The sequence below is a fragment of the Scleropages formosus genome, chromosome 5, assembly GCF_900964775.1.
Source record: "Scleropages formosus chromosome 5, fSclFor1.1, whole genome shotgun sequence".
NCBI lineage: Eukaryota > Metazoa > Chordata > Actinopteri > Osteoglossiformes > Osteoglossidae > Scleropages > Scleropages formosus.
The window spans coordinates 13,566,340-13,581,863 of NC_041810.1; the positions used below are offsets into that span (position 1 = coordinate 13,566,340).

At 45.9% G+C, this 15,524-nt stretch overlaps 1 protein-coding gene across 6 annotated transcripts in view; it reads left to right on the forward strand.

Moving 5' to 3' along the window:
* Positions 1-14,518, forward strand: part of LOC108938776 (nuclear factor 1 B-type) — an 82,587-nt gene extending 68,069 nt beyond the window's left edge. For 4 of the 6 annotated variants that reach the window (XM_018759667.2, XM_029251747.1, XM_018759665.2 and 1 more), the window contains exons 11-12: positions 6,457-6,545; positions 13,701-14,518. In XM_018759667.2, the coding sequence (XP_018615183.2) occupies positions 6,457-6,545; positions 13,701-13,830 (219 nt within the window). In that variant the 3' untranslated portion in view covers positions 13,831-14,518. Of the gene's footprint in view, positions 1-6,456; positions 6,546-6,871; positions 6,960-13,700 lie in introns of those variants that run through there. The other 2 variants (XM_018759669.2, XM_018759670.2) reach the window with 2 other exon arrangements.
* Positions 14,519-15,524: the final 1,006 nt, after the last annotated feature.

The following is a 15,524-nucleotide window of genomic DNA, read 5'->3' on the forward strand; positions in this document are numbered from 1 at the left end:
GGGTGAAGCACTTTCCAGCCCGAGGATTTGCGGTGCCTGTTTGTTTTGGTTCCTGAAGTGTGAGAGCAGGAGCGCGGCGGCGGGGAGGTGGCCGGATCGCCGGTACAAAGGCCTGGTCTGAGGCCAACTTCTTCCACCCTGCGCTAATTGAATTCATCTGCACACAGCTAAATAATAATTAGTGGTTTCTTATACCCAAGTCCTGCACAATGTAATCACAAGCCTGTGTTTTATTGCTCTGGAGTTCTACAAAGGTGGAATGTCGTGGAAATTTGTGGTCGTGAACAGTGTTCTTTAGGCTTCTGGAGAATCTTTGAAAGTGTTTTTGGTGGAGTGTGAGTAGGGCAGGTTTAGAAGTAACAGCAAGTATGATGAAAATGAGTACCGGCTGTGGTATTATCATTTGTTTATTTATCTGACACTTTTCTCTTTCTTTATATAGTTATGCTTTTTACCATTATTCACCCATTTATACAGCTGGGTAATTTTTACTTTTTCAGTTCTGGGTAAGTACTGTGATCAAGGGTAGTGCAGTGGGAGGTGGGATTCAAACTTAGGTCTATCGATTACAAGATGAGGGTTCTAGTGTTAATAGATGGGAGTCCAAACCAGTCAACGGTTTTTTTTCTCCTTTCGTACGTATATGTATATGTATTTTCTAGCACTTCAAAAATACTGACCTGCAGTTTATTAACGGTAAAGTGACATTCTGTTTTTCCCCATTATTTTTTTTAATGTTGAGACCAAATTTGTGGAAGACAACTGTGCTGCACTGTAGCAAAGATGTTGGAGATGTTACTTTCCCCTGCACCAGTCTTCCTTTTTTCAGTAACCGTAAAGTGGTGCCTCACTCAGATGGTCCTGGGCTGCTTGGCTCGATCCTGAAACCCGTTGGGAACAGCAGAGAGACCGCTGGCACGGGATGTTGCCTGTCTCATTGGAAGCATTAGGCTAACGGGCCACTTCCTCGTTCCTTTTTTTGGTTCCAAGTTCTTTTCCAAGGCTTAGAGCCCTTCGGGCAATGCGGGCTGATCTGGGATAAAGCGCCATCACAATGGACACGTCTGAACCCACCCAACAGACCTGTTATATCAGTGGATCTGAGTTATGGCCTCTGAAGGTCCAGATCTAGGGAGGACTGCCTCAATGGCCTTTTTTATGAAAGTGCTGTATGAAAGCAATGGGGAAGCATGTTCCTACCTGAATCTCTAGTTGTGTTCTTTGCAGGTTACCCATGTTTCACCTAAACTGCATGCTGACAAGTAACTTACTACTAAATAGAACCGTGTTTGTTAATATAACTGCAACTTTTGTTCACATAGCACTTACTCATCATAAAGCTGTACACGGAACTGATGCTCTTCAGGTTCTGTTGGATAGGATTTTTCAGATGGATGAAACAAAGACCCCAAATTTGTCACTAAGGCAGAAAACTGCAACGGCTATTTGCTGACCCCTTTCTAAGGAAGCAACAGAATTATGCTTTGAAAGTGAAATGTTTTCCTGGGGGTGAAGTTTACAGCTCACTCTTGGTCTTGTCTGTGCTCTGAGCACGAGTAGCTGATGCGTATCTGCAGTCCAAAGCCCCGTCCAGACAGTGTTCCTGGGAAGCCTTGTCGAAAAGGGGGATGAGAGTGCTCCCATGGGTTCTGGTGCAGGTGGAAAATCCCCGTTTTGGTGCACACATGTGACCACGGCGTAGTCGGCGCATGGGAGCGGACAGACGAGTGGGCATCTGCCGGGTCTTTCAGATGGCGCACGAACCCTCGCCCGCGTCACAGAGCTCGCGAATGAAAGACTCATTAGCCGTTTTTCTCTGTATACTTATCTCCTTCCAGCTCTGGTTATCCGCCTCAGGAGTGAACCCAGCCATGCCAGCATGAGCAGTGATTAAATGTTGTCTGGCTTTATGCAAATACGTTTGATAATCCACCTTCTGCGTGCATCTGCTCGTTAAAACGCCTGGCTGTGCTAGAAAACGCGATAACAGCGCTGCCTCGCTGTTTTGATCTGGCGACGCGTGGCAGATGGCGAGATCCCGGAGAAATATGGCGCGGAGCGCAGATGACGGGCTAGCGCTGGGGGTGGTGCTGGGAGGAGGAGATGTTGGTGTCGTTGGGCCTGCCACAAGCTGGCTGTGGTGAGACAGTCCACAAACTGGCAATGCTGGCACTGCTCTGCAGTTTGGGAGAAGACAGGACTGTGGACAGGGGTGCACAGGGGTAGCAGGTGGCGTAGCGGTTAGAGGTATCAACCTTGCACTCAGTCGTACTCTTGATCAAGGTACTTACTCTGAACTGCTACAGTAATTATTACCTAGCTGTTTTTTAAACAATCAGTATAAATCAGTGCAAGTAGTTTAGTGTACATTGTTTTGGGGAAAAGTGGCCTCTAAAAGATTAAAGGTAAATGTATGTCAATGGGGGGTGCTGTGGCGCAGTGGGTTGGACCGCAGTCCTGCTTTCTGGTGGGTCTGGGGTTCGAGTCCCGCTTGGGGTGCCTTGGGATGGACTGGCGTCCCGTCCTGGGTATGTCCCCTCCCCCTCCAGCCTTACGCCGTGTGTTACCGGGTTGGCTCCGGTTCCCCGCGACCCCGTATGGGACAAGCGGTTCTGAAAAGGTGTGTGTGTGTGTGTGTGTGTGTGTGTGTGTGTGTGTGTGTGTGTGTGTGTGTGTGTGTGTGTGTGTGTGTCAATGTGATGGGTGTGCTACTCAACACCGCAAGCTTTGCAGTGCACTACATTCAGGACATATGGTATATTATTCTGCCCTGGAGTGTAGCACCTTCGGCTTTCCGGAACGTGTACAGGACTGAAGTGAAAATGCACACAGCGGGAGATCCCAGCCAAATGCGGTTCTTCTGTTTCCTATGGCGCCGTGACCCGGTCCTTGACTCTTCCGTGGCCTCTTCAGTGCATGCCGCGACAAGCAGAGCCCGAGGAGTGGCTGTGCTGGAGGTCACGGAGAGGGAGGCTGCTTCTGCTCCGCCCCCATTGTCTTGGGGCCCTCGGGGAAACGGTGCTAACAAGGTAGAGTGGAGACGGGCACTGGAGACAGGGGGGCCCGTTGCAGGGGCCATTGTGTTGGAGCAGTGGTCCTACTGCGCCTGGATATCCGGGGCTGTGGTGTAGCATTCCGCTCCTTTCCGGCCCCTCGTATCCCACCGCTGTGAGTCATCACTGGACCCAAGGATGTCCCTCTGTTCCTGTTCGAAACGTGGCCCCCTGTGGGCTCCCAAAGCCAACATATGCAGAGACACTGAGCGCTTATTGCTTTGAATGCTGCCCTCCCAGAAAGGGTTAGGCCTTCTGAATGGACTTTCATAATGATGATTGACTACAGCGGGAGGGAGAGAGTACGCAGAGGTTTTCGGGGGTGTGGCTAGGGCAGGAAGCGGGGGCGCAAGGGGCTCTTAGCCACTGCTGTGGTCCCATTGTCTCGCCGCAGGTCTTGCTGACGACAGACTGGGGTCACGGGGTTACCTGTCACATGGTCTCTCTGCAGGCTGCATGCTGCTAGAGGAAGCGTCAGTCAAAACAAGGGCTGCGCACCCCCTACGACAACCCCCAACCCCCCCGTTGCCTCCACTCCCACCCTACAGCCAGTCCAAACAAAATAAATCAGTCTTTCTGCCTGACAAACTATTTATTTTATAAGATCATTTGCTTACAGGACTGAACCTTGTGTGTGGGTGAGCAAGCGAGCATGTGAAGTTTTTCATTTCTATTTATTATTACCATCTGTAAATGACGGATTTTGTGCCATTTCACATTGAAGGGAAAATACGGAGCAGAATGTGTGGAGCTGCGAAAATGGCAGCAGCGACAATATTGCCTTCAGAGTCGGGGGCTTGTCTGCGTTTGCCAGCGTGTTACCGCTGGGGTTTACGTCAAAACAGACCGCACTCCGCTCGCTCCCGAGAGCCTCGCTTAGTTTCGTCGGCGATATTGATGCAACTGCAGAAATGGTTTATTTCAGATGCCAGGGGACACCGTGAAAGAGGGGCCGGGATCGATTCTGTCTGCATCCCCTCTGCATGGGGCCTGCTGCGGCCGGTACACCCATTTCCTGCAACTAATTTATTTAGCTTTATACTTTTGGAGATTAATATCACAGGACTCCCAAATCACTATGCCTGCATATGCTTAAAAACCAGAAACAAAAAAAGAAAACACAAATCAAATGCATTCTTTGAAGTAAATACAGAAAATCAATTTCTCGCTCTCTAATTTATTGCTCCAGAGATTGATTCTGTTGCGGGTACAGGTGCTCTAAGCAAACTATTGACTGAAATAAGTGCGTTTGAATATTCAGTGTGTAAATATACTTGATTAAACCTTCAAAAGATTCTGTTTGTAAATCAGCCGCAGCCCTGTAATGACCCTTTGAGTGCTGTATTTTTAATGACGCATCGCCAAATGTAAATGTTAGGATCAGGATTAGACTGCATTTACTGGACAGAGAAGTGAGAGCTCTTATTTAGGCTGTGTATAGTGTGTGTGCGTGTGTGTGTGCGTGTGTGTGTGTGTGTGTGTGCACGCACTGGACCATTTCTTGTAAAAGTTGGCAAAAGTTCACCGCTGTCTCCAGATCAGCCTATCATAGGTGCGAAGGGTGTTCTTGTGATCGTCTCAAGTTTTGCGTTGCGCCTGTGACATTCGCCCCAGTGAGCTCTTTGTGCTGCCGGTCCTGGTCACGGTCGACACAATAAGCGGTAGACAAAGAGCAGGGCCTTTGTGTCCAATGTGGAGAACGTTGTTGCGCTCGTCCTCATCCCCAAACTCCTACGCACCGGCCCTTGTCTCGCCTCGTGTTTCCGCCCTGCTGAAACGCGGTTCGCTCTCTCTCCAGCGGGTCCTTGCGGAGTCCAGCCAGACTCGGGTTCCAGGACAAACAGTGTTTGGCAGACGTGGGAACAACCTGGGAGATGCAAATAGCACAGCATAACGGAACAGCGAACGCTGCTTATTGACCGTCCCTGAGAAAGAGCTGCGTTCACGCGGCCATTTCCACACGTGTCGTCAGGGTTGTTAGGGAGTATTTTAGGGGTGAGGTGGAGGGATCAACTTCAAACCTTCTTCAACCGCAACCCTTTTCACCATCTCAGCTTCGTGTGTGAGTGGAATTTAGTTTTTTTAATTATGTATTTTTCTCTCCCACACTGAATTTGCCTGTGTTTTCTGCAGCCTGAGTGTCAAATTCTGCACCTCGCCTTTTTGACGGGAATTAAAACCTGAAGCCAAACGTTGCGCATGAAAGGGGCTCTTCTCAGTTCTTGAGTTCTCACTTTATAATTCTTTAAAAAAAAACTGTAGTAGGGTCCTTGACAGGCCACTGTTGATTTCACAGCTTTGACACAAAGGCGCAATGTATGCAAGTCAAATTGAAATGCTCACATTCTGACTTCAGCGCTGCTCTGTCCTCAGCTCACACCTATAGGTACAACTGGACTCGCAGCATGCCATCACACCCTTTCTGCTCTTTACCGCGTTGGCCACAGTTTTACCAAATTGTTTACATTTATTTAAACCTACTTACAATGTTAGTCAACGTAGAGTTTATTAGTAATTACCCTTTTATACAGCGGGGTCATTTTTACTGTGTCCCTTCAGGGTAAGTACCTTAATTGAGGGCACTACACCAGGAAGTGGGATTCAAACCTAAGTCCTTCAAATGACAGGTCTGTTTGCCACTCCTTGGAAGGACAAAAAACGGAAAGAAAAATGTGTCAAACAAGTGAGAGAGAGGAATCGGAGACCATATTCAGAGGAGGACTTGAGATGTGCATATCCTGAAAGCGCTTGGTTCCATGGCCATCGATTGCCAGCCCCGTCTCGGTGTCACGTAAACCGAAGATATGGATACCTTCCTCTTGGCAGAGCAACGGTGTGAAAAGGAGAGGGTTCCTGGAAAGGTGCTAGCAGTGCAGCAGGGGCACAGGGTAAAGCAAGGCTGCCATGGAGACATGGCATTGTGTAAATGTTGTGTGTGTGTGTGTGTGTGTGTGTGTGTGTGTGGGGCATGGGGCCTGTGGCCCTGAGTGCAGAGATGGTGTCCACATGTCAGGGAGCTAACACTCAGCCAGGGGAGGAGCTGCATGTTCAGGAGGCATGGGCCGCGCTGTAACCACCCTGACGAGAGCCATCTACAGGCTGAATGATGTACGTCTAACATGACTCCTCCGTGTACTAACATTCCCTTTGTTTCCAGGTCACTTCCCGAGTACGGTGCTAATGTGATTGCATGCTAAACATATAATTCTTTCCTTCTTTTTTTTTTTGTTTTACTGTGGAAGTATAATGTTTTTGAATGCTGGTGATGTATGTGAACATGAAACAAGCAGGCTTGCAAAAAAAGATCAGAGATGCAGTACATATGCATGCATGATTTTTATGAAGAAAGATCAAAGTGCAGTTGTGCTCGACCCGTATCTGACGGCGAGGTTTCGATTGACAGCTGAGGATTTGTGACTGGACCTCGAATCAAAACGGCAGGCATTATTACCCCAGTGCCACTGAGGATACTTTGGGCATTACTTGGCAAAGGTAATATTTTTATTATTTCAAAATTTACACTACGTCTCTACATATTTCACACCCTGTGTCTGCTGTCCTTGGCCCCCAGCTAGCATCTGATTATATACATATACAAATGAATGAGGAATATCTGAAATGTATGTTTTACCAATGAACACTAATGTAATCTTTATTATTATTGTTATTATTGTTTTGTGACTTAGCCGATTTTATCTAGTAACAGTCTCGCTCATCGGCTGTAAAAGTGTCACTCATGTTATAATTGCTTTGGCTCCAATTTGTTTAGCTGGCAAAATGTTAATCACCAGTGAGTAAATTTGCTTTTTCTTCTACAGTCAACACTTGTCTGCATTCAGCCATAAAGATCCTGTGAGTGTAATGTTTGTTTTTGAAATAACCCTTGAAGATGACTGAGTAAAATATACTGTATGTCCTGAAACAGTTGTGTTCCTCCATGCAGTGTGATGTAAAAATTGCCCTTTGGTGCTGGAAGCAAAACTAAAGAAAGTCCACATTTATTTTACAGTTGTTGCGACTGTTTACGAATGGAATTTGACTTTGAATTTGAAGGATAAGAAAAATCAGAGATACTCCTTGAGGAAATGTGTGCCTGGAGTTTTGCTCTGGTTTTTCTGCTGTTGTGCTCGGCTCTGCTGGACTGGTCAGCGGACGAGTCGACTTGAAGCGACTCCGCACCGGCACGAGCGCTCCCATCTTCCGGCTGCCACCAGCTATCAATAAACGTTCCGGTCCGGGGCCGCGGCTCCTCCGTTGGCTGACCAGATCCATGGAATAGAGCCTTGCCGGTCGCCAGCGGAAAGGGCAGAGCCTGGACGAGCCGGGCTGCCGGGGGTTAATTTTGCGAGCTCGCTGGCCTCCTGCTTCTGCTCGAGTTGTTATGTTTAACTTCAGATGAATGTAAACTCTGAGGAAGGCCTCAAATTGCTCAGCCAAACATACTTGTGTCAGTGAAAGTAAAGCTCACATAAAACATCTGTTTGAGGCCCCCGTGCGCTCAGGGAGCCGAGCTCCGCTGTGGGACACGCGTAAATAGCCGCGCTCGGCCGCCGCTCCCTCGACTCCTTCCCTTTATGTACTGTTTGCGTTCAGATGGGTCATGAGAGACACACAGACCGTTGTTAGGATATTGTTTTGTTTGTTTATGTACTCAGTATATTGGGGATGACAAGCAGACTGACTCTGATGGCAATTGGTTTTCACAGCAGCCAAGGAGCAGCGCAGGAGGATAAGTTGTAAACACAATTACGGTGCAGGCAATAATTACAAACAGCATATACGGCCTTCTTGGAGCTGCAATAAACCAAAAGGAGAGAGTTTTCAGTAAAGATCAGCTGACAGGGTAGAGATCATATATGCAGAGGACTGCATCTGCAGCTCAAAAAGCGACAGCACGTCAGCAAGATTAAGGGGGACTTACTGAAGAGCGGACAGTCGATGGCGCTGTAACTGTAAGCTGAATTCAAATATACCTTTGGGTTCTTTGTTCATTCGGTAACAGAATAAAGGTGTTAAAAGGAATGTTTTTCTTTCTCAGTCAGAGGCAAGAACCTCTTTGTACCGCTGGTAGCGTAGTGGTTAGCGTTGCTGCTTTTCGACCCAAAGGTTGTGGGTTTGAGTCTCAGCTCTGGCTGTAGTACCCTTGAGCAAGGTACTTACCTTACAGTTGCTCCAGTAAAATTACCCAGCTGTGTAAATGGGTAAATAATTGTAAATACCTTAACATTGTATGTTGTTCTGGAGAAAAGCATCAGTTAACGAATCGAATAGTAGATCTGGAAAAACTGGCAGCAGCATCGGTTATTTTCACAGATAAGATGACCAACTTGATGAGGTTATTGATTTTTTTAACATGGTTTGAATTTAACCTGAAACGCAGGCCGTTAAACTGAAACAACTTTGCAGTTACAGTGATGTCAGTGTGGTGTGATGTGAAAGACTTGGCTTGTGCGGACTTCAGTGTGAATTCACCCCGCCATGTGCTGCTCTCAGGGATCCCCCGTCCCCCACCACCCTGCGTTTAAAGAGCTCCTCCGTCGCAGCTCCGGGAGGGGAGGGGAGCTTAAAAAGTTAACACTCGAATCGTTTCTTTCAAGGAGGCTAATGCTGGCTAAACCCCTGGGTCAGCATTTTCTGCTGCTCATTTATGCAAGGGAGGGGAGGGGGGCACAGCTGGCGGGCTGCTTGGGTTCCTGTGGAGGGGTTCCAGCTCCTTTGGCCGTCCCCCAGCTCTTCTCCCTCTCTGTTTTTACATGCGGGCTGAACGCAGAACCCCTCTTGGAGCCTCCTAGTCGAGCGCAGGAGGTACAAGCAGCGGCTCTGTGCGTTTCTGCCCACCTCTGACACATTCGTGCACCTCTTTAATTAACCACCTTAATTGGAAAGTATATGTTAATAGCTTCTATTGAACTGACATGCACGTATGCCTGTTAGCAAACCCTTCCTCGCTAAAATTAACAAATGGGCCATAGGATTCAAAAACTATTAGACTGACGTTTCTTTTCAGGATTTCCTCTTTTTGAGCACATTAATAGAAATGGTGCATTTTGTGTTTAACAATGAAGTGTTAAGAATACCACAGTCCTGCTCTCCAGTGGGTCTGGGGTTCAAGTCCCGCTTGGGGTGCCTTGCGACGGACTGGTGTCCCGTCCTGGGTGTGTTCCCTCCCCCTCTGGCCTTACGCCCCTGTGTTCCCGGGTAGGCTCCGGTTCCCCGTGACCCTGTATGGGACAAGCGGTTCTGAAAATGTGTGTGTGTGTGTGTGTGTGTTAAGAATACAGTGAGAAGTAGACTTGTTGCAGAGATATACATAATTGCAAGTAGCTTCTTGTATGTAACACATGCCTTGTGCAAAGGCTTGAGCAAAACAGAAGCAAAAAATAACAGTAATAACAATAAACAAAACAAACAATAATGATAATAATAATAAAGGTGTTTGTACTCTAAATGATAAAAAAGTAAAAAAAATTGTGTTTAAACGTGTTCATGTTTTATGCACTCATTAGTCTTTCGAGAGGCTATACACCGGATTGTTTCAGTTGCGTCGAGGAGCGTGCCTCATGTCCCGCACGCCTCAACATCGGCGCTCACGTGTGACTCAGCCTTTAGAAGGACGTCGCCATATTTTCACTTCACGTAATTCCCTATTTCTTTATGATAGCATACTGAGCTGGTGAAATAAAAACTGGAGGATGTTGGTGTGTGAGGAGCACGTGTTGTGACACCGGTGTTTAAGTGCACTTCGTCATTCTGCATTTGTGTTTTTGTCGACAGGACGTGTAGACAGGCCATCCGTGGGATGTTAACCAAATGAGCAACTGTACGTGCTCTCGGTCCGATGGGGTCCTGCACGCTGTGCCTCGCACTCAAATTCAATTGCAACCAGACTTGCATGCTGACATTGTGCAGGAAATGGGTCAGCAATCCATTAAGATGCTATTAGATAATCTAATTTGGAATTTAATCCCCAAATTACCCATGCTGCATACACTGCGACGGGTTCGCAGGGGTGGATCTCGAGAGAAGTTCCGGCCCGGAGGAGAGGGAGTCGGCACTGGGGACTCGGGATCGGGGCGCTGTTTGGGTCTGGTTGATAAGGCAAGCGATTCGAGAGCAAAGTTGTTTGTTTTCTCTGTCGCAGTGATCACTTCTCAAGCCGTCTCGTTTCCCAGGGAAACCAGACATGAGGTAATGGTAGGCTGAACTTGAACTTGGGGGACTTAGTGGACAGGAGACAATGAACATCCAGCAATCAATAAAAATGCCTTTTGCGGTGCAAACTTGCATGGGCCACTTTTAATCGAGACTCCAAAGAGGAGTGTGAATGCGCAGGGTAACGGAGAAAGGGTCCGCTGCCCCTTACCCCCACCGGACACTTTGCTGGGCTCTCTGTCCACACCAAGCAGAGCTGATCCGGGCATTCTGGCACCTCTGTGTGGTCTTTGTTAGGCAAGGTAGGAACACTTAATCTCTCATTTCCTGTCAGATGATTTCTGGTGGAGGAAACAGTAGAAAGAGTGGTGGGGAGAGAGAAAGAGAAAGCGTTCGTGTGTGTGTGTGTGTGTGTGTGTGTGTGTGTGTGTGTGTGTGTGTGTGGGAAGGAGTCGTTGAGTCGTTGAAGCTATGGGTAGACAGAGGCAAGGAGACGGCCACCCCACCAAATAGTTTATAGACATAATCCTCTGTTACTTAACCCTTCAGGGACTGGATTGAGCAAAACAAACCGTTTCTTATGAAGTCCTCCTCTCTTCAAAACACGATTCTTCTGCCAACGAACAGGTTCTTCCTTCAGAGCTGTGCTTTCGTAGATCGACGCCAGCGTTCCGCGTCCGGGCTCCTCGGTTATTTCCTCGAGGTTTCGGCTTCGGCCATCCGATTTTCTCCAAAATCAAACAGATCACCAAAAGCCCCTTTTTATCTCAGGGAGGCACCGCACCTGTGGTGCAGAAGTGACATTGGGGACTGGAAGTCGTAGAATTTCTTTGCAGGACAGAACGACCACACGCTGCCGCTGGCGAACAGAAAGAAGTGATGGTGCCAGACAGGTATTTTATGCAGTAGAATTTCTTTTCTCCCCCATTAGCAAATGCAGATACATGGCGTTGGGCCTCGGGTCCAACCAGCTCCCACAGCACCAGAGCCCTCACTTAACAATGCCAAATTTGTTTATTTATTTTTTTTTTTATTATTATTTTTTAAACTAGCATGCTATGAATAAAGATATGGCTGCCCCCCAACACACACACACACACACATTTTTCCCCTCCTCCAATATTGATTTAAACATTGCCTATTAGTGCTGGGTGGAGTCTCGGTGGTTCAGCTGACATCATTCGCAGGGTAGGATTTTGTGCCTTCCCACACAGAGACCCTTTGTCCTCCGCCAGGCTTTTCAGCCGTTCGGCTAAGCCCGGCCGCGTGTGACCACTGACAGGGACCGGCTGCCGCATCCGGGAGGGAAATTGCAGCGGGGAACCTGTGCAGGGAAGGGAGAGGCTGGGAAAGATATCGAAAGGCATTCTGCGATTTTCAAAATTTCAGTCAAGCAGTGGGAGTATGTGGCTTGACAGCCAGAAGTTTATTAAAGGAATATTTCTCAGAATGCGAGCTCTGAAGAGCTTGCAGGTCACGTGAACTGCGTCAGCCGCTCTAAAGTATGCCATTAATGTGTGTGTATATAAACATAATTACACCAGCTTTCACCACTGTCAGCTGTAGAAGTGCAAGAGAGTGAAAGTGTGTGTGTGTGTGTGTGCGTGCGTGCGTGCGTGCGTGCGTGCGTGTTTTCGGCGTGTTATGGGACCGAGAGCTTTGGCGGGATTCGTTGAAGGCCCGAACTCCGAGAGGAACAAAATCTCTCGGTCTCCTCAACGTGAGCCTTTGTTTTTCCTGACTTGAATTTAAAGAGGCTTTTAATCTGAGCAACACAAATGTATGAAAGTACAGGGAAACTACGGAGAACCATTTGGTTCATTTCAAACACCAAAGCGATACAGGGTGAACAAGTACATCAACAACAGACACAGAATTATGAATGCACGGCCTGTCTGTCTGATAGCACCATGTTGCTTGTTCGCATCCCTCAAGTAGCAAGAGTAGGGAGTGATGAGATCCTGTAGGTGCCAGGGTTATAGTCCAGTATTGTAATCAAATAGATATGAGATACGATATCTGTATAGCGCACCAAGTTGTAAAAGTTACATGAAAATGAAAAGTGCTGACGGATTTTAATCAAAATGGATACTGTTCAAGTCGTGGAAAGAGGCATGGTGTTCTTCTTTCTAGTACAGTATTTTAGCCACATGTAAATCAGAGGTCACGGCATTATGTTACGTAAAGGTGACAAGTAAACCTGTCAGCTCTGCAAGCGTCTTTATAGCCTTTGCTAAGTAATCAGTAATAAATTTTACAGCTTTTTCTACTTCTTTGCGCCACTCAGTAGTGACATTAGAGTCCCAAAACGGATTTTGTAGAAATATAAAAAGCTAAAAGATTGCTTTGAAAATGAGTGAATGCAAGAACGTGAAAATATTTCCCTTGATTTTGTTGGAGGCGGGATTATGATATGACAAAGCCATAAACAGAAGCTGCAATATAATGAAAAAATACATTCAGAAGTATGTTTGCATTCATAATAAATAACTATACCAACACAACTGTGGGCGCAATGGTTCTACAGCCCAGCAGTGTGAATCCAACATTACTGTAGGCCATAATGCAGGTCCTCCTCTTTTCCAGTATACCACTTTTGACAAGATTAATAATTCTTTCAAAGAAAAAATGCTCTCCAGTATAGCAGCCAAGGGAAAACGCTGACTGAATCACATGTGAAACTGTGCATCCCACTGCTGTGGTTTGTGGGAGACCGAATCAGCACATCTCCCATTGTGCTGCAGGCTACAGATGACCCACAGGATGGCCCCCTAAACCCAGATGAGTGACAATGAACTTGGACATGGAAGATTCATATGGCAAACCGGCGATAAGAGCACGTTTGAGGACAGTGAAAATAGTCAAGCCTCAGTTAGAGCTTTCGCAAGGTTTAATATCTGATATTGTCAAAATCGGAAAAGAAAACACCACAGTGCCTCTAGACGCAGAGAATTGTGGGAAATGTCACCTGATGTATCCACCAGTGTGGGAGAGAACAGGCTCCCGGATGGTTTGATGTTATTGTGATGTTGGTAAGGATGGCCATCCAGAGGTGGTTGAGTCTTAATCATTTATATAGAATTCAAGGTTTGCAATTTTATTGAACTTCATATTTCTATTTTTTTGTCAAGGTGTGAGTGCAGTGTGTTTGAATTTCTGTTTTCTTTCTTGTATTGTTGTAAAAGTGAATATATCACTTTCTGGTGTAAGAGTCTGAGGAATGCAGGTACAAAGGTGCAGAATCAAAATGTCTCTAATATTTTTTGTGACAGATTTTTTTTAAATACTGCAAATGCCAGAAGGGGTTACATTCCTACTCTATCTCTGATTCGTAACTATGAATGTGGCAAATATGATTTCTGTCAGAAAACATCAGTCATTGTTATTCCATCACATCAAGATTTATGCATATTGCGTTCAAATGCTGTTTGGTAAAGACCTCCAGGGTATGATGTGCACTCAGCTCCTGGTCTTTGCTTCTCCTGTGTTTTGCAGTCCTGGTACCTGGGCGAGCTTAGTTCCATTCCAAGTGTCGAACGGGACTCCGATTCTGCCAACAAATGTCCAGAACTACAGCATAAACATCATTGGTGAACCCTTCCTTCAAGCAGAAACGAGCAACTAAGGCCAGGCCCGGGAGGATGCCAGCGACCCGCTGGCGACCGAACTGAGGACAAACCAGCAAATAGCACTTATACAATCTCCACTGTCCTCTGTAAGGGACATTGGCCAAGCACGTCGGAGAGCTGGGCGGAGCGCTCGGATCACGTAACATTGCTCACGCCAGGCAGTCTTTGTGTGAAGAACCCCCTCCCTCCCCAGTTCGATACTGTGACACACGCGACACTACGTTAGATGCCTTAATGTTTGCATTACACCCTAGTTTATATCAATTCTTCTGCTGTTCTTTGGAACGCTCTGGTCCTGCTTTACGACGCGGATCGAACGATCTCAACACACAGAGACTGGCTGGCAGATTGCAGAATGCAAGTTTCTCCTCAAGGGATATCTGCCTTCTCTAGCATAAGCTGAACCAATCACTGCATCTCCATAGGAACAAATCACAGAGGCAAATAGATTTATTTGAATTAATGCAGTTCAGTTCTTTGTTTGTTTGTTTGTTTGTTTGTTTGTTCGTTTGTTTGCTTGTTTGTTTTTTGAACAATCTCATTTCTGTAATCCTGTTGATCCCGTGCGGATGTTAAGTTTATGGTAAAATTTAGCTTGCTCCTTAGAGTTACAAACTCTGAAAAAAGATAACATTATTAGGTTAGGACAATTACCCCTTTTGAAAAAAAATCTTGATTTTTTTTTTTTTTTTTTTTTTTTTTTTCTTTCTTTCTAAAAAAGGATTTTAAAAAATCTCTGAAGAGGCAAGTGCAATTTAAGTATTTTTTACTGAAGGGAAACTATCACAGTCTGTTAGCCCCAAGACTCTAAATTGAGGGAGATTAAATGTTTCTGAGTAAATAGAAAAAAGGACATTAAAAAATGTTTAAGTTGCATCCTCAATTGTAAATTTGGTGAAGACACTGATGACAGAATGCAGACAGTGATTGACAGGAAGTGTGTAACTGAACAGAAGTGAACATGACAGACACAGCACTTATTTATTGAGAAAATAGTGAAACACAGCAAGTGTATAAACGGCTCACCGTTCCCTTTTTATTACTCGGCGAAAGTCGGCCGTGAGCTTCAAAAGCTACTGTTTACAGTGTAATGGGGAATGCAGGCTGTGCATGAGCGTACGTTTCGAGGGCGTGGACCCCCTGCAGGGCCGGTGCACAGTCCCGCACTCAGTGTGCATGGATGATCCTTTGCTTTTGCATCCACATCCCAGATATATTTCACCACTCTCTACAAAACTCTTAATTTGCACGAGAATATATAGCCCACATTACGTGCCTTGCCTTTGATTATAGAAGAGACATCACTACACTTGTTTTTGCTGCATTTATTACCATTTTAAAAATTAACATTTTTATGAAAAAAAAAATATTTTGTACTCTGGATGAAATTGTGACATCATTGATTTTTAGCTACATTTTACTACTTTATCTCACATTTATAATGCATATCATGGCTGTGTATAGTTGCCGTTTTAAAGTTTATAGTCAACCAGCATTATTTTGCAGTATTTTCGGTGGTTTTTCTAAAACTCAGTGTTCTTTTGTTGTTTCTTTTGTTTTATCTGTTTATTTTTTCATCTTCCAGTTGCTATTTTTGGGGGGAAGTTCAGATTTATAAGAATTATGCAATACCACGTTTTGCCTATGTAGGTAGTGCTTTTAGCTCTGTCAATTATTAGATGCTAGTATC